General features: G+C 47.2%; 1 protein-coding gene across 4 annotated transcripts; it reads right to left on the reverse strand.

Moving 5' to 3' along the window:
* Positions 1–1,806: 1,806 nt before the first annotated feature.
* Mapk1ip1l (mitogen-activated protein kinase 1 interacting protein 1 like) lies at positions 1,807–16,481 on the reverse strand. Of its 4 annotated transcripts, none has more exons than XM_013074606.3 (5): positions 16,323–16,481; positions 14,514–14,595; positions 8,505–8,526; positions 6,903–7,583; positions 1,807–5,943 (listed from the first exon to the last, which is right to left on the reverse strand). In XM_013074606.3, exons 3-5 carry the CDS (start codon positions 8,520–8,522, stop codon positions 5,932–5,934), a joined length of 711 nt encoding a protein of 236 aa, XP_012930060.1. In that variant the 5' UTR covers positions 8,523–8,526; positions 14,514–14,595; positions 16,323–16,481; the 3' UTR covers positions 1,807–5,931. The 4 variants fall into 4 exon arrangements, with proteins under 4 accessions (XP_012930060.1, XP_012930057.1, XP_004835551.1 ...); XM_013074603.3 differs by having other exon boundaries at positions 14,496–14,595; XM_004835494.4 differs by lacking the exon at positions 14,514–14,595.
* Positions 16,482–17,604: the final 1,123 nt, after the last annotated feature.

Below are 17,604 nucleotides of genomic sequence, written 5' to 3' on the forward strand. Positions count from 1 at the left end.
TCCTTGGTCATGGGAACTGAGGAGGCATCTGGCCATGACATGAGGTTCAGGACCCGGGGTCGTGTGTGTGGCGGTAACCGAGTCACAGTGAAGGTTGTCACCCAGCACATCCTGCGCTGTTGAGTGTGAAAGTGAACTGTGGAGCCTCCCCACCGTCCACCCAGCCTGCTGCCAACAGGGCCCTCTCGTCTCAGCAGCTGGGACCCCCGGCCTGGCCTGCACCGAAGCTGGGTGCTGGCTGTGCCTCCGGCCCGGGGTGATCCTCATCCTACGTCCTGACCCTGTGTCTGGCCAACGCCTTTCATCTCCTTCTGCCTTGATGATGAAGATGCAGTGCTCAAACTCTAACCCAGCACTTCAAGTGTGTGATGATTCACCAGGCACTTTAAATGCGTGTGGCGTTGCACCCAGGACTTTAACCCCAGTTCCACATCACGGGAGCTGTGTAACCTCCACAACTACCCAGCCTTACTTAGTTCCATCAAGTAAATGCAGGCAAGAACTGTCTTAGCTGGGTGTGGTGGTTCACGCCTGTACTCCCAGCACTCAGGAGGCTGAGACATGAGGGTCGCCAGGAGTTCTAAGGCCAGCCTGAAATACACAGGGAGACTCTGTTTCAAAACAGTAATAAAGAGGCTACTTTTTATTTTTTGGTACTGGGAATCGGACTCAGGACCTTATTCTTTCCAGGCAGGCAGAGCACCACTGAGCTAAATCCCTGACAGAGAAGTTATCTTTAAAACTACTTACCCACCTTTTAAGGCATGCTAAATAACCATCACACCACATGAGTTTTGACACCAAATGTAACCAAAGCGAGAACAGCAAAATTCCCAGTTTCCCCTTTCCTTCACATTGCTGACGGCTTAGCACCTGGGTGGCTCAGGATTCTACTACTGAAGCAAACCTCAGCTGGGAGACATGGGCATCTGTAGCAGCGGTCTGTGGAAGATACTAACAGGAAATTGATTCCATGCCACTCTTTTGAGACTGGGCTTTGCTATGCAGTCCAGCCTGGCCTTGAATTCAGTGTGTAACTCAGGCTGGCCTTGAACTCACAGAGATCCTCCTGCCTCAGCCTCCTGAGTGCTGGGAATATAGGTGTGCGCCACCATACCGGCTTTCATTCATTCTTAGCCTCACTCACACTGGAGTTCCAAGAAAGGCTGGCACATGCATTGGAAAGGAAATGGTCAACTACAGCAGGCTGACTACAGCCCTCACTTAATGTGCAGCAGCCAGCGTGGAAGTAGTCACTGTTTATCACAGAACCTGGGAGTGGTGGCAGAGAAGAGGGACCCCACTTCACATCCACGGATGACACGGTTACAGTGGCCTCGCCTTGAAGGGAAGGAGGCGACTGTCATAGTGGACACCATATGCCAGGGGATGTTTCTGGAGGAAGGCTGTTTCTAGGCACTCTATTTAAATTTCTTAGTGAATGCAGGTCACCCGCAGGAGGTATTACAGGCCTTTTTTTTGAGACGGTCTTGCTATGTTTCAGGTTGGCCTTAAACTTGCTACACAGCGGGTGCTAGGCTTGAACTCGTGGTAATCCTCCTGCCTCAGCCTCCCAAGTGCTGGGATTAAATGTGCGTGCTGCCCTGCCCAGCTCTCGTTTTCTTTTTTTGGTACTGGGGCTCGAACTCAGGTCCTTGCACTTGTGAGGCCGGCGGTGGCACCACTGAGCTAAATCCCTGGCCCCCTTGTTTTCTTTATGACCATGAATTTGCAGTCAGTGAGGCTCTGGACTTGCCTTTGGAAGCCCTGAATTGGGCCTGGTGAATAAAATACATGGCAAAACTGTGAAACCATAAAAATACATTTTTAAAAAAAGCTTACAGGTAGAGTACACAAAAGCAAACAAGTTTATCTTAAAAAATATCAAGTATCACATCCATAGTCTGTTCCTAATTATAATTACTTCTTAAAGCAACATTTGTCGTTTACAAATACAGCAGCAGGTAATGAAACCTAACGTTACAAACAGATTGCTTTACAGTTCTACCAGTTCGTAATACAAACAAATGTGTATGTCTCCAATCACATTTTGGGCAGTTTAACTTAAAATGCAAAGTCAGTTACATACGTTAAACTTGTTATTAAGCCAATGAAAAAAAATCACAATTACAAGAAAGAAAAAACTATAAAACTTTTATATAGAGCACACATAAGAAGTCTACTTAATGGCCAGAAATCCACATCTGCTCCTAAGTCACAGGCAGTGAACAAGCTTTCATCCGGGAGAGGAGACTCCCACTCGTCTGCACACTGGAGGGCTGCAGTGATCACGTGGCAATCTTGGAAAATAGTGTAAGTGAAAGAAACCTGTGAGCGCATGGCCCTTTCTAACGCGCCCGACTAGAGCCCGCAGCAGCAGGTGTCCTGCTGCTCCCTGCCAGGTCCCGAGCCTGGGTGGGTGGGAACTCAAAAGTCCCCAAGAGCACGTCCCTTTGGAGACGGGGTGGCCTCTGGCCTAGCACCAGGATCAGACACTTGGTCTGTTGCGTGAAGTCCTCAGATGTTTTCTGTGGCCAGAAGCTCGCGTGGTACTCTAATACTGCTCATTTTATTGTATTGGCAAATTTTGTTTTGTTTGGCAAATGTTTTCAGTTTGGCAGAGTTCTGAAAATAGAACAGTGGCTGTCTGTTGCACTGCTTTACCGATTGTCCTCCCTGAGCGGAGCCCCACCACTTCCTTCCTAAGCAGATGATCCATGTGCTCCAGGCCAGTCTGGCCTTAGGCCCACTTCCAGAGCCCGCAGCCCTGACGCTGGAGGACACAGCACTGCTCAGAACAACGAAGTGCAATGCGGAGCAGAGCTGCTTTCATCTAACCGAGTTTTCAGAGCCTACGTTCGAGGACAAAGGTGTAGCACTAACTTTGTGAGGTAATACACGTCGCAGGCGAGCTGACTTCGGAGAGCTCATTCGGTGGTGACTGCTCTGAGAGACCTCTTTCTCGGCCTGAAGACAATCAGTGCAAGGGACAGATGAGTGAGGTGTCCCTAGCCTGAGAATGTGCATCTTCCCAGATGACCACGACATCACTACTCAGAGGTGGCAGGGATGCAGCAGACAGTCCAGAGTTTGAAGCCTTCCTGTGAGCAGCATTCTTGCTAAGTGGGGATGTGGACTTGGGGCTAGGCTTTCATCTGCATGGTCATTTTGGGGCTCAGCATTTCAAAACCTAAGACTAACTTCAGAACGCATCAACAATCTCAATCAAACTTATTTAAAAACTCTTGTCTAAAGCCCAAACATCAGCATATCTATAATCTGCATTATGACCGAGCCTGCCTGCTAACAAGCCGTCTTCCATAAACCAATGGCAGCCTAGCCTGACTTATTTTGGAAACCAGTGTTCCTTTAGAAAGAAGGGAAAATCCTCTGGATGCTTTTTCCTATCTGTCCACTGACGCTTTTGCTTTTCTTGACTCTACCCTGATCGTGAAAGCACTTTCTGGCTCAGTGCCCAAGAGGAACCGAGATGCTGCCAGCTAACTGCAGGTCCACCACCACCGCAGGCGAGGAAGGTAGGCCAATGGTTAGCGTGGCCGTGTCAGCAAACAGTGGGCAGGATGGGTCACCAGCAAAGTTACTCTCTCCTCTTGGGTGTGGTGTCTCAAATCTTGGGTTTATGGCCCTTCAAATCCTTTAGCAAAAAGATTTTTTTCCTGTAACCATGGACACCATGATTATAGATTCTGGCATGTGCTAACCCTTCTGTTCTATATCCTTAGCGTTATGTTAAATCCTGCATCTAAAGCCAGAGCTGTTAATGTATTCCAAGGCAGGACAACCAAGATAGCTATGAACAGAGGTATCTTTGCTGTCACCTCACTTTCCTTCCTATCCTGCTGGTTAACTGACTAATGGGTAATTTAACTATGTAGGATACCTAGTTACCCGGCTTGTAGACAGGCGGCTGGGCTGCGCTGAGTTGTTCTAGGGTATTATGAATAGCTCTCATCGGTCCTTGCAAAGAAGTGAAAGCAATCTGTCTACTTTTGCCACTGTGTAAGATCTGCCTAAGAACATGTCAATCTGATATTATCTGAACAAATTAGTTTCTACCTTGGTCAATTCTGAACACAGGATCTATCCACTACTTAAAGGAGGCTTGAATGCTAAATGTTCCTCTCAAAGGTGACTATCTTATTTTCTTATAAGGAGGTAGCTATCAAACCATGGTATGGGCAGCAATTGACATTTTAATTATAGGAAAGGTAAACTACTGAATATTTTATTTCAAAGTAAAAACATCTCCAGCATAAATCTTTTCTTATATGCATCTGAGAAATTCACAATACATTTTAGAGACCCAATGGATACATTCAAAATGTTATCTGATAAAATAAGGTCACGTCTACCCCAAGCCTAGGACTTTGACTCAAAGACAAGGTGGCAAAAAGCTACTGAGGCTCTTCTGTATTATAAACACTATCGAAACGACATGGTCACTGCTTCAAACTCAGCTGTGGAAATCTACAGTCTATTATTTTCAGTGTTAGAACTAAAGTAACTTTTTCAAAGAGGATACTCAATTCTATTTATCTGCCTGTCAACAAAGAACTGAATTGTCAGCCATGAACACTTCACAGATTGGGGAAACTGCAAGAGCAGTGACATGACCTAACCAGACTGAAACACAGGTAAGCTTTGGACTCCACTTGCACAAAGACGCTGCCATGCCTGTCTGACTTGGGCTCTCCAAGCACAACTGCTCTGCTCTAACAGAGCCCCGTGTGTGCCAGTCTCTGTGCTCCTGGGGAACTGGGGGGACAGGGAGGCTGCAGGGAAGAGCCTGGCACGGGATCTGCCTTAGGTTCTTCGAGAATTAAAATCACTTGGAAGAAGCAATTCCTAGGTCTTACTTGTTTAAGGTTTAAAACAAAGGAGAGAATTCTTTCCTCGAGCTCTTCCCAGTCATACACCTCATGGGCTGGGGATTTAGCTCAGTGGTTCTGCCACCTGCCTTGCAAGCGCAAGGACCCAAGTTCGATCCCCGGTACCAAAAAACAAAACAAAACAACATACACCTCACAATCCACCGTCAAGCACAGCGCTGGTTCTCTAAGAATGTAATTGACACACACGTGGCCTGGATTAAAAGGACAAAGTCAGGCCTGGAGAGGAGCCCAGTGGTAGAAAGCCTGCCTCGCATGTGCAAGGCCCTGGATTCCATCACCAGCACTGAGTGAAAAAACCAGTTTCATAAATGGCACATGTTAGTGACCCATGTGGCATAAAAGATTTTTACTAATAGCTCAAGGATAAAGATGAACGGTGGCTGGATGATGAATGTGACACCTGACAATGTATATCCAAAAAATAACCCTAGCATGCCTAGATTTATTTAATCCACAGACAGCAGCTCAAAATGCTAAGGGGCATCATTTATTTAGAATAAAATGTGATTGTTTTCATAGTTATTTAGGGCCGGGGATTTAGCTCAGTGGTTCTGATGCCTGCCGCGCAAGCGCAAGGTCCTGAGTTCAATCCCCAGTACCGAAAAAAAAAAAACAAACCTCTCAGTTATTTAGGGGTAAAAGACGTTATAGAAAAATACCTAGAATCTACAACTTCACTGGCAAATTATTTCAACAATAATCCTTATCTTACATTTTTAAGTGTGTGGTTTCAAAATTTAAAATTTAGCAATGAGCTATTCAATATAATCACTTTAACTTTCCATGAAAGCCAAATAAAAATCACATCTGCTCAATTTACTTCTACATTTACATCTGATTGTATCCATTCGATGCACTACATATCCAAGTACAAGAGGCAGATATCTTCTGAGAGGCGCAAGAGTTGTTCTTTCATGAATGCCCTCTAATAGAGAGACTGGGAGTTTTTATATATGCATTCATGTGCACATGTATGTACTTCAAAAAGCAAAGCGTCATCTCTTCGTCCATTGTTAACTTAATGGTAAGACTGCAACAGAAAAAAGAAAGTCAACTTCGAGATTTTGTAAACAGTTTAACTCCTTGCTGTGGTTTATAATAAATTTATTGCTTAATAAGTCCAAACAAATAATCTCATTTACTTTGAAAAAAAACCTTTCTTTTTTAAGAGAATAAACATAGCAAGAATTTATATGAATGAAGTTTTGGGGACACTTTCAGCTGTTTTACAGCTACCCTATGGGTTGGGTTGAGAGTTTACAGATCTTTTCTGTTCCCAAGCAGAAACGTTAACTCTGCATTTAGATGTGTACTTGCATTCTTCATGGAGAAGTAGGGTGCTTTGCTAATCAGCCACAGCCCCAAAGAGAGGCTCCTCAACCTAACTGTCTAGCTGACCCCTGCCTGGCTGACAGAAAGAATGACATGTAGGGCCGGGGATTTAGCTCAGTGGTTTCACTGCCTGCTGTGCAAGTGCAAGGACCCGAGTTTGATCCCTGGTACTAAAAAAAAGACATGTAAATGGATCAGCAAGAAGAACAGTTCAGCATTGCCAGGAATTTAACAGAATTGAGGCTGAGAAACAGCAGGGAGAGCTGCCTGAACTAGGGCCTCTAGAAATCTCTGCATCACGCCAGACAGGCAGAGATGGCTTTTTATTGACCTGTGCATTGGTGTGATATTGTAAAACCATATGGTTAAAAAAACCCACATGCAACCAAAGAGCCAGTGGAGCGCATCTGCCAGGGCTGGCCCGGGGTGCAGCGGAGAACAGGACTCCTCTACACAAGTCTCGGGGACCCTGGGAAATTCTCCCTTCTGTATTTAGTACAGGGAACCCTTCTGCCCTCATCCTTTTAAATGCTGTGCCTCAAGTTTGCAGATTTACTCACACAGTCGCTCTCCTAGAAGTCTGAAAGGCTTTCTAACCTTCCCTCCCGAGTGGGAGACAAACTCAGCTGTGCTGGGAAATAACCAAGCGACACTCACGTGGGGGCCACCAGGCATCGGTGGAGCGCCAGAGGGTCCTGAAGGCACTTGGTAAGGGTTGCTGGCGGCAGGGTAGAGTCCTGGTGTGGGGTACGAGCCTGCGGGGCCGGCGTATGGTGCCGGTGGCCCCCAGGCTCCTGGTGGCACCGAGCCCCACGGAACGGGAGGTGCTGTGCCCGGGGCCTGGGGCGGAGGAGCGGGGTACGGCCCCGGAGGATAGGGCATATTGGGGCTGGGATACTGCGCCCCCATGCCCGGCGCCCAAGATCCAGAAGACACGGAGCCCCACGGACCTAAGGGGCCCACGGCCGGGTCTGCGGGCGCGCCGTAGGGCCTGGGGAGCTCCGGGAAGGGCATGTTTGGGGTGGAGTACGGCCCCGTGCCCGGGGCGGGGTAAGGGCCCGCGGGCGGGGGGCACGAGGGTCCAGACGGAGGGAAGGGGGCCGGGGGTCCCGGGGGCGGTCCAGCAGGAGGCACGGAGGGGTACATTCCTGGGGGTGTGGCTCCAAAAGGCCCGGTGGAGGGTGTCACGCTCGGCGGGGGTCCGGACGCCAGGGAGGGCGGAGCGCTCGGGTTGTTCCAGGGGCTGGAGCTGGGCCAGCCCTGGGGCGCTGGGCTGGATTTGGAGTTGCTCACTGCAGAGGTTTTGGCGGGGGAGTGTTCGGGGAGCGCGTCTGCCAACTGGAAGACAGAGAGGTGGGTTTCATCTCCTGGGACAAGTCAGCCACGCGTGATCACCACCCAAGGAGATCAGCCAGTCAGTCAGATGAGAAGCTTTAATACACAGCCACTCCACAGGCTGAGCATTTAACAGGAGACTTGAGGTGTTCATCTGAGTATCAACTTTATTTTTGGCTTTTTCAGACAGGGTCTTGCTACGTGGTTCAGGCTGGCCTTGAACCCACAGCGAGGATCCTGCCTCAGCCTCCCAAGTGCTGAGATAACAGGCTGTGCTACTTTGCCTGGTTTACATATCAACTTTAGAGTGCAAAATTTTCAGAAAAAGCTCAACTCCTCTAAATCCAAGCATTCACCCAATGCTTAGTTTCTGTACTGTGCTAATGCATCAGTACAGAATTGAGGGTGGAATTTATAGTCGGGATCTGGAAGTGAGGCCTGGCTTTACTTCATGAAAGTCACACACCCTTGTTTTCATTATCAGGATTAACTTGAGACTTCCATGAGAGCTTATACACTGCACCGAACACAGTGTCCGGTATGAAATGATTTTCAACAACAGTGGGATTATTACTACTATAATGGTAAAAGAAGACAAGAAAAGTCACACAAACATTTTTCATTTCAAGATGCAGATATTTCTGAATACATTTTCAAACATGCTCAGTGTATATAAATAAAGGAAAATCACCTATCAAAATCACACGCCCCAAAATATCCAAGCATCACAGAAAGCATCTTTTTAAAATTAAAAGACTTGGAAGGGCAGGGGACGCGACTCAATGGTAGAGGGCTTTCCTAGCATGCACAAGGTCCTGGGTTTGATGCCCCAGTACCACAAAAAGACACAAGTGGCCTCCAGTTAGGACCATGTTTTTCCTTAAGTGCCAAAAATCTTTACCAAGGGTAAAAATATTAACTTACCGAAAACTCATCAGACATCTTCCTAAAAAAAAAGAAAGAAAATTTCAAAGTGAGTATCTAGCATTTCTTATAAACTCTTTTTTGGTTTTTGGAGGCAGGGTCTTCCTTTGTAGTTCAGACTGGCCCTGAGCTCACTAGGCCATGCTGCCCTCGAACTCACAGCGACCCTCCTGCCTCAGTCTCCCAAGTACTGGAATTGCAGGCGTGAGCCACCATGCCCAGCTTCTTATAAACTTTTTCTTTGGTATCAGGAACCGAACTCTGGACCTTGCGCTTGCAAGGCAGGTGGTAGAACCACTAAGGTAAATCCCCAGCCCTCTTATAAACTCTTTTTTTTTCTTATAAACTCTTTTAAAAAGAGCTATCTAGGCATACAACATTTTTTACTGAAATGGGACAGAGGAGGCTTCCAGGCCAACGTGCCACTGCTCCCAGCACAGAGGAGGTGAGCCGCACTGGGACCAGCAACAAATACCCCCCACCCCCCCGCTCCGCCCCGTCACAATGAGAAGACACATAAACAAGCTTCAGAACCAGACTTCCAGATCACCTACAGCAAGCCCAAAGGGAAACTTGAGATGGAACACTCTGATACTCAACCACCTGGACTCCCTGAACTAGCAACAAGAGGATCTGGAGAAAATGAAAGCAGAAACAATTTCTCACATAACAGCAGAGATTGTGCCCATAGTGGAAGACATGATTAATAAATCTAGAGAGGACACAGATAAAAAAACAGAGGAGCTGGGCTGGGGATTTAGCTCAGTGGTTCTGCCACCTGCCTCGCAAGCACAAGGACCCGAGTTTGAGCCCTGGTACCAAAAAAAAAAACCCAACAAAAAACAAAAAAAGGAGCTAAGGAACATGATGGAATCCCAACACAGGAAACAAATGGAATCCATAAAACAGATGCAAACAGATTTCCAGGAGATTAAAAACTCCACTGAAAGTCTATGCAGCAGAATGAGCCAATGTGAGGGCAGAATTTCAGATATAGAAGATAAGATTGCAATTAGTGACCAGGAAAAGAAAAATTGCTTTAAAATTGTAAGGAACCATGAGAAATGAATCCAGCAGCTGCTAGATGATGCAAAGAAGAATACCATAAGATGAATCGGAGTCAACGAAGAAACTGGAGAGTGCAGATGACATAAAAAAACTGTTCACAGAAGTGATGGCAGAAAACTTCCCAAGCAGGGGAAAAGAACTTGACATACAGATAAGTGAGGCATATAGGACTCCAACTAGCCTTGATCAAAAAAAATCTACACATAGGCATATAATTGTTAAGATTCCAGAAACCCAACAGAAGAACAAAGTTCTACAAGCAGTGAGAGAAAAGAAACAAATCACATACAAAGGAAAGCCCATCAGAATCACAGCAGACTTCTCAACACAAACCCTCAAGGCAACAAGAGCTTGAAGTGAAGAATTGCAAGCCCTAAAGGAAAACAGCCTCCAACCCAGATTGATGTACCCTGCAAAACTATCTTTCAAAATTGATGGAGAAATAAGATACTTCCATGACAAAGAGCACCTTAGGAGCTTCATGAATACCAAAACAGCACTCCAAAAAATTTTAGACAGTATCCTAGGAAAAGACAATGAGGATCACAACTCCAGGAAGCCCAGCAGAATGAATCCACCGGGCAGGACAAGAAATTAAAAGCAAAGGGGGAGAATCCAATAGAAAAAAAAAGTTATGACAATGATAAGTCAATACGTATCAGTTATAACCATCAATGTTAATGGTCTCAACTCACCAATCAAAAGAAATAGACTGGCAGAATGGGTCAAGAAGCAAGATCCAACAATATGCTGCATACAAGAAACACACTTAATTCAAGAAGAAACTCAACTGAAACTTAAAGGGTGGAAAACAATACATGCCATGCGACAGGAACCCAAAAAAAAGAAGTAGCTATCCTCTTTGCAGATCAAGTGGGTTTCAAACCAACACTGAGAGACAAAGAAGGACACTACATCCTTGTAAAGGGAACAATCCAAGAGGAAGAGATGACAATCATAAATATCTATGCACCAAACACTAGTGCACCCAACTATATAAAACAAATACTAATGGACATGAAAAATCAATTAAGCTCTAATACAGTAGTAGTGGGGGACCTCAATGCCCCACTGTCACAAATAGACAGATCAATTAGACAAAAAACAAGCAACGAAATACTAGAACTCAATCAAACTCTTGAACAAAAGAACTTAACAGATGTTTACAAAGTGTTCCACTCCACCAAATCAGAATACACATTCTTTGCAGCTGCACATGGGTCATTCTCCAAAACAGACCACATACTTGCTCATAGAACATATTTAGGTAAGTGCAAAGGAACTGAAGTTATCCCCTGTATGTTATCAGACCATAGTGCAATGAAATTGGAGATCAATAGCAATAGAAACCGCAAGAATTTCATAAACACATTTTTACTTAAATGGAATCTACACCATTTATGTCTTGTGTTTTTCTTCTAGAGGAAAATTTTTCCATAGAAGCTGATATAACTCCATCAACGTCACCCCTTTTAATGGTTGTGCATCAGATAAAAATGACTCCTTATCTACCCATGGGGTCCCACTGTGTGGCCCAGGCTGGTCTTGAACCCTTAGGTTCAACTGACCTTCCTGCTTCAGCCTCCCTAGTAGCTGGCACTACAAGCGTGTGCCAACACGCCCAGCCTGCCATACAGTTCAGCCTACATCCAAAGGATCTTTGTGGCAGGCTAGGCTGCTCTGGACAGTGACATCTCTAAATACTTATCTTTGCTCATGTGCAATCATGATCACGAAAAAGGCCCAGAAGTGGGATTTGGAGGCAACAAGCTCACCCCAAATCTACCTGCAAAGCCCATATGGTTTACACTGTCACTCCTTTCTTTTTTAAAATCTCTGGATATTAAATTTGTAAACTTTTAAATCATGACAGGTTAAAAATTGGCATCTTATTTTACCTACATTTCTGTAAGTGGAAGATAGAATATTTACTTAGCACCTCACTCGTATTCCTTTTCCTGTGAATTTGCTAACATCCTTGGACTACCTTTCACGTTTTACTCACTTCAGCGCCAGGGTGAATCTTGTGCTTTGTGTGTGGTAGGGAAGTACCAAGCACTGCACTGCAGGTCTGGCCCTATCAATTTTTTGGGGGGGGGGTACCAGGGATCGAACTCAGGACCTTGTGTTTGCGGGGCAGATGATGGAAGGCCCTATCAGTTTTTAGCATATGCTTATGAATCATAGTCACATTCTCTTGGGGACTTGCAATGACACACATATAGGATCATGATTATTTTTTATTGCCTCCCGCCCTGCTCCCCGCCACCTTACCCAGGTCCCCTTCTCCTCTCCTTCCTTCCCATCTCTCCTTTATTTGCTCCTTTCTTATAGTCTCAGGTTTTTCATGCAAGAGAAACCCCCATCAATTTTTAAGTCAGAGCAGATGAGCAACAGGATGTACAGGTCTTAGGTGTGTGAGGACTCTCCCCGCCCTATAACGGCCCCAAACAAGATATCTCTTTCCCTTATTTTGGAACATCTGCTCCTGCCCTCCCAACCACCAGCCCTCACTGTCTCTCTCGCTTGTCTTTCGACTTCTACATAAGTAGGGGAAGGGAGTGGCTACTCTTCTGCCTTTGATCATTTCACTACTTTGTAGTAAATCATTTTTTCCCCTCGCTGCTTTGTAAGACATCAAGGAAAGAAACAAATGGGCCAAAAACTTTCTTCCCAAGTCCCTCCTTTTAAACTGTTCTACCTCTTGAATGGTATTTTTTGGTACTAAAAGGTTTAAATTTTGTTTGGCTTATTAATTTTTCCCTACAAGACACTTCTGGAATTTGTGATGTAGGTACAAAGGCCTTCTTCACATCAAGATGTTCTTAAAAACTGCCTTGTTTTCTTATAGTATGTTTATGGTTTGAGTTCCTGTCTAAAACCGACTCTTCTGAGCAATAATCACCAGATAACCTCACTTTTGTAAACTAATCTGGCAAGCCATCTTTAAGATCACGGCTGCCGATGACAACTGTGATTTACCCGAGGTTTTTCATAGAATAGGCAAGTTCTTCCCCTGCAAGCTCTAGCATCACCAGGGTCTGAGGCTGGAGAAAAGGAAGCTTAGCAAGTTAACGGGTTTATGGTCTTAGAGCAGTGACAGCGGAGCAGAGGTTCCAACCTAGCTGGGTGACAGCAGAGCTCAGCCTCTTACACAGAGCTTCAATCTCCACCACAATTCCAACTTAATGACAGGAGCTTCATATTTTTAACGAATGTTTCAGCGCTCAGGTGGCTGAGAGAGGAGGGCTGGCAGTGAGCTCCAGGCCAGCCTGGGCTATCGTTGAGTTCAGATTTTCTTTCTTTCCTTCCTTCCTTCCTTTTTTGAAATTATTTCTCATGATAAATCATAATTACAAATAAAATTTTAAAGAATTTTAATGTCTTACTACAGTGACAAGTCAAAGAAGAGAAACAGGTCATCTCAGATACTGAAAGGTGTTATTTGTTTTTTTTTTTTTTGTACCAGAGATCGAACTCGGGTCCTTGCACCTGCAAAGCAGGCGGCGAAACCACTGAGCTAAATCCCCGGCCCCTTGAAAGGTGTTTTTTTTTAGACAGTCTCACTATGAAATTCAGGCTGCAGAGCTTTGGTAAATGAGGGAAAGACAGGTCGAAGGGTGGGGGTGGGAAGAAAAGCAAGATATGTCAGGTGCGGGTACAAATTCCCTATGAGGAATGTTATCATTATGTATATCTAAAATGTACCGATAAAAGCTTTGCTTCAAAAGAAAAGTAAGCTGGGCATGGTGGTTCATGCCTGTAATCCCAGAACTCTGGGTCTGAGCCCAGCCTGGGCAATTTAGTGTCTTTGTGAGACTTTTAAAAAAAAGAAAGGGGGCTGGGGATTTAGCTTAGTGGTTCCGCCACCTGCCTCACAAGCGCAAAGTCCTGAGTTCATCCCTGGTACCAAAACAAACAAACAAACAAACAAACAGGGTGGAGGTTAAACCATTCCACTTTGCTCTGTGAGGTACACATTTGTTCATCTGAAAAAGGTTAAAAAAAAAAATCAGGGCTGGACGTCAGCACTTCAACAAGAGCAAAGTTGAAGAATGTAAAAACCTCCACACTGCCTAAAAACCTACTCTAAAAAGTAAGCTTATTCATAAGATGAGGCTAAGGTAAACCTGAACTTGTCAAAAAAAATTTATAATCAAATGTTTTCATTTTCTTCTTTCTCCAACACTCAAAAACTACTATTTGCAAAACTTTCCATTACCACTTGATGGTGGTCTATCCATCATTTGAAAAATAATTTTCTGAGCAGCAAGAACAGTTATTTGTAATTCTCAGTACTGGGGAGTGCATTCCGGCTTTCACACCGAGACGCTCCCCCTTTAATTCTGGGAGGCAGGGCCTTGCCCAGTCACCTGGCTGGCTGCCTGTCAGCCTCCAGAGCACTGGGGTCACAGTACGCACCGCTGTGCCGGACAGGAACAATTCTGATCCAGAGAACAAGTTTTCAACTAAAATGCAAAAGATAATGAGTCACAGGGAATTGGACAGCCAACTCCCTGTGTGTCACACAGTCATGACTGAGAAGTGAGGCTCAGGGTGAGGTCGTGGTGCTGAGCCGTGTTGGTGTGAGATGCTGCAGTCAGAGGCTGGACACCTAGCGCAAAGGCGCACCTCCCCGCGGTCAGTTCTGAGTCCTTGCTACCTCACAGATAATTAATAAGCAGTTCAATAAGGTGCTACCCACACATCTAAAGGAAATTAAGGCAGCCCGGATGCCTGTCATTTTTTTAGTAAAGGGAAGGAAGATGATGGTATGTATTGAAAACAAATTCTCAATCAGAAATAGGCTAGATTTGGTACTGGGTATTTTATTAGACTATACTCCATTTTTTATGTTGGGTAATTCAACCAACTGGGATGGAAAGTTTCTGAATATTTAAAATTCCCAGGAAAACCTTGTACCTTTATTCAGACACTCACTGGAACCTATGAGCCAGGCAGAGCAGGGCTTTGGGGACATGAGCAGGATGGGAAGGACATTCGGAGAGGTGGCGTCTCTGATCTAGGAAGAAAAACAAGGGAGCAGCAGTTGGGGGAAGGAGAACTGCAGAAGAGCCGAGAGGGAGCTCAGACTGGCTGAGGGGAAGCAGAAGCAGTTGAGACTGGTTGGAAAATGCCAAGAAAAGAAAGTGACAGTAACATTTAGCAGAGAAACCTTACAGCGTTGAGTCATTTAGCTTAACAGCTACCTGATGAATTTCATTTTCTCCATCTACACAGATGGGCCAGTAATGCTGAGTGGGGACGGAAGGGGACTGTACCCCATCAAGCACTTCGCGTAAGAGTGGGTAGGCAACAAATACCAAATTCTTTCTTCCTGCTGTGGACGTACAAAATCAAGAGCAGACTGTCTGGATAAAACTGCAACTCCTCACTGGCTGGCTAGACTTGGGGCGGCCCAATCTCCAAGGCTCAAAGGTAAAAACGCACCTCCCAGATCTGCTTACGTAAACAGCTCTTAAATCACTGCTGCAGAGAGCAACAAACATCTTCTCCAGACCCTGTAATAGCTCCAAAGCCTGTCTGTGGTTTTCAATTCAGAAATCTCTCAAAAGAAACTTTCCTAAGTTTGGCACACAATTTACTTGGTGGCAAAATCTGACCTGAAGCTACTTATTGTTTTTATCAATCCCTGTTTAGTGTGAATCTACACATCTGTGGTTGCGGGTTTTTTCTTTCCCTGCTACAGGGGATAGAATGTAGGGCCTCCAACAGGCTGACACTTTCCCGAGGTACAGCCTCCAGCCCGGACTCTGCTCTCCTCTACAGAACATATAAATTCCTGGCCCGTCGTGGTAATGAACGCCTGTAATCCCAGCGCTCGGGAGGCTGAGGCAGGAGGATGGCGGGAATTGGAAGCCAGGCTGGGGCCACATGGCGAGCTGGGGTCTCCAGGCCAGCCTGAACTACAGTGAGCCCCGATTCTCCTGGAAGGAACTTCCAATACGCGCTCAACTCAACTGAAATCTGTTTCTGAAGCAAATTAGGTTTGCACAGGGGCTCAGAGAGACATGAGCAAGTAAAATTTTAATTTTTCCTGCCCCCAGAGTAGTACTACTGAACAAAGAACTCACGAAATCACGAACCATTTCCACAGGCTAAGCCTGTAGTGAGGGCTCGAAATCAAAACCGCCTTTACCAGCACTAGGTGTCCAAGTGTGTATCTCTCTAGCAGTGCGGTGCAATACTACGTTTTTCTCCGGTGGGGCCTAGTTCGTGCTGCCGCACTGGCTCCATCCGGTTAAAATCACTGCTGTAGGAACGGGATCGGCGGTCTGGAGGCCACTGCTCGATCCTGGAAGAAGGTCGGGGACCGAGCAGGCCGACACCGCTTCCGGGAGCAGCGTTTCTACTTGTCGCGATGCCCACGATCCGCGGCGCCAATCTCGGAAGCACCGATCGGGGCTTCTCCCTCCTCCCGGGAGACATTAATGAGTGGGGCGGCGGCGAGGATGAGAGGTCGGGCCGAGGGGCCCCTGGAACAAAGGCGTCCGGGATCGGCCGGAGCGAACCGGCCTCGGAGCGGGTCGGGCGCTGGGTGGGGGAGGGGCCGCCCGCCTGACGTCAGCGACCTCGACGTCTCCTCCGGGGCAACCGGGCCGCAGCGCGGGAAGGGGACGGGAGCTGCTGGCCGGGCCCCCGGGAGCCCGCGGCCCGCGCCCGGCCGAGTCCCGGGGCCTCCACCGCCCGCCCCGCCCCGTGCCCCCTTCATCCCCGCGGCACCCTCACCTGGCAGGATCCGAGCCCGCGGCGCGGCGCAGCAACGGCGATGGGTCCCACGGAACCGGCCTCGGAAGACGCGGGCGCAGCCTGACTGACGGACGACGGCGGCGGCACTAGCAGCGCGCCCTCCTCCTGGCGCCGGAACCGGAAGCGCCCACTGCGAAGCCCAGCCCCTTCCTGTCCCCGCCCCCCCCCCGCAGCGCTCGCGCTCCCTCAGCTGGGCCCCGGCGGGACCGCGCCCCCAGCGCCCAAAAGCTTCGCGGTCTTCGGAGGCCCCGGAGGCGGAGGACAAGTTAGTGACTGCTGAGGTGTCCCGGGCAGCCCGGAGGACATGCTGGGTTGCCGGCTCGAGGGCAGAAGCTGGATTCCCTCAGCCTGCGGCTTGTACGGCCAGGCCTCGCTCCGAGCAGGGCAGCAGGGCGGGTGTGAGGCGGTACTCAGACCCTGGGGCAAAATTGAGGGGGCCTAGGTGAGTGCAGGAAGAGGAAGCCATTTGCTGGCGGTCGACAGTGGAGTTTGCCGCAGGGACAGCTGGCTGTTACGGATTTTTTGGTGGCGATGGTACCAGGGTTTGAGCCTGGGGCCTTCGGAATGAGTTAAATCCCCAGCCACAGACTCTCACTAAGTTGCTAAGTTGGCCAGGCTAATGCGTATCAGCACCTCGTCTAGCATCTTTCCTTCCGTACTGGGGCTCGAACCCAGGATCTGGCACAGGCTGAACACGCGGTCTACCACTGTACCAAGGCCCAGCTCACATGTCCAAGTTCTGAATAAACTTTTTCTTTTTTGGTACCGGGGATCGAACTCTGGACCTTGCGCTTGCCAGCCAGGTGCGGCGCCACTGAGCTAAGTCCCCGGCCGTAAGTACCTACTGTGTCAGCCCCGGATGATTGACACATGGCCCTAGCCCTGGAGGAACTGCTAGCGAGTAACTGAAGATGTCACAATTACACGGCCTAACCCGGGCGTGGTAGTGCACTCCTGTAATTCCAGGACTCGGGAGGCTGAGGCAGGAGGACCCCTGTGAGTTCGAGGCTGGCCTGAAATGACTACGTGGCGACTGTCTCAGAAAACAAAAATCATATGGCCTAATATACACACAATATACATGTTTTAAAATAAAAATATATAGTATATTTTTGTGTAAGCCATTAGTGGTCAGTAGATGGACTTTGACTATGAATCTCTTCAAATAAACACCAGAGGGAATGTACCTCTGTCTCCTGGCATGCACAATTCTTACTGAGAAAGGAGCAACAGAGGAACTTCAGTACCCAAGCGTGTGTAC

The sequence above is a fragment of the Heterocephalus glaber genome, unplaced genomic scaffold (genome assembly GCF_053883595.1).
Source record: "Heterocephalus glaber isolate CG9 unplaced genomic scaffold, H.glaber_assembly_v1.0 deba00000122, whole genome shotgun sequence".
Classification (NCBI taxonomy): domain Eukaryota; kingdom Metazoa; phylum Chordata; class Mammalia; order Rodentia; family Bathyergidae; genus Heterocephalus; species Heterocephalus glaber.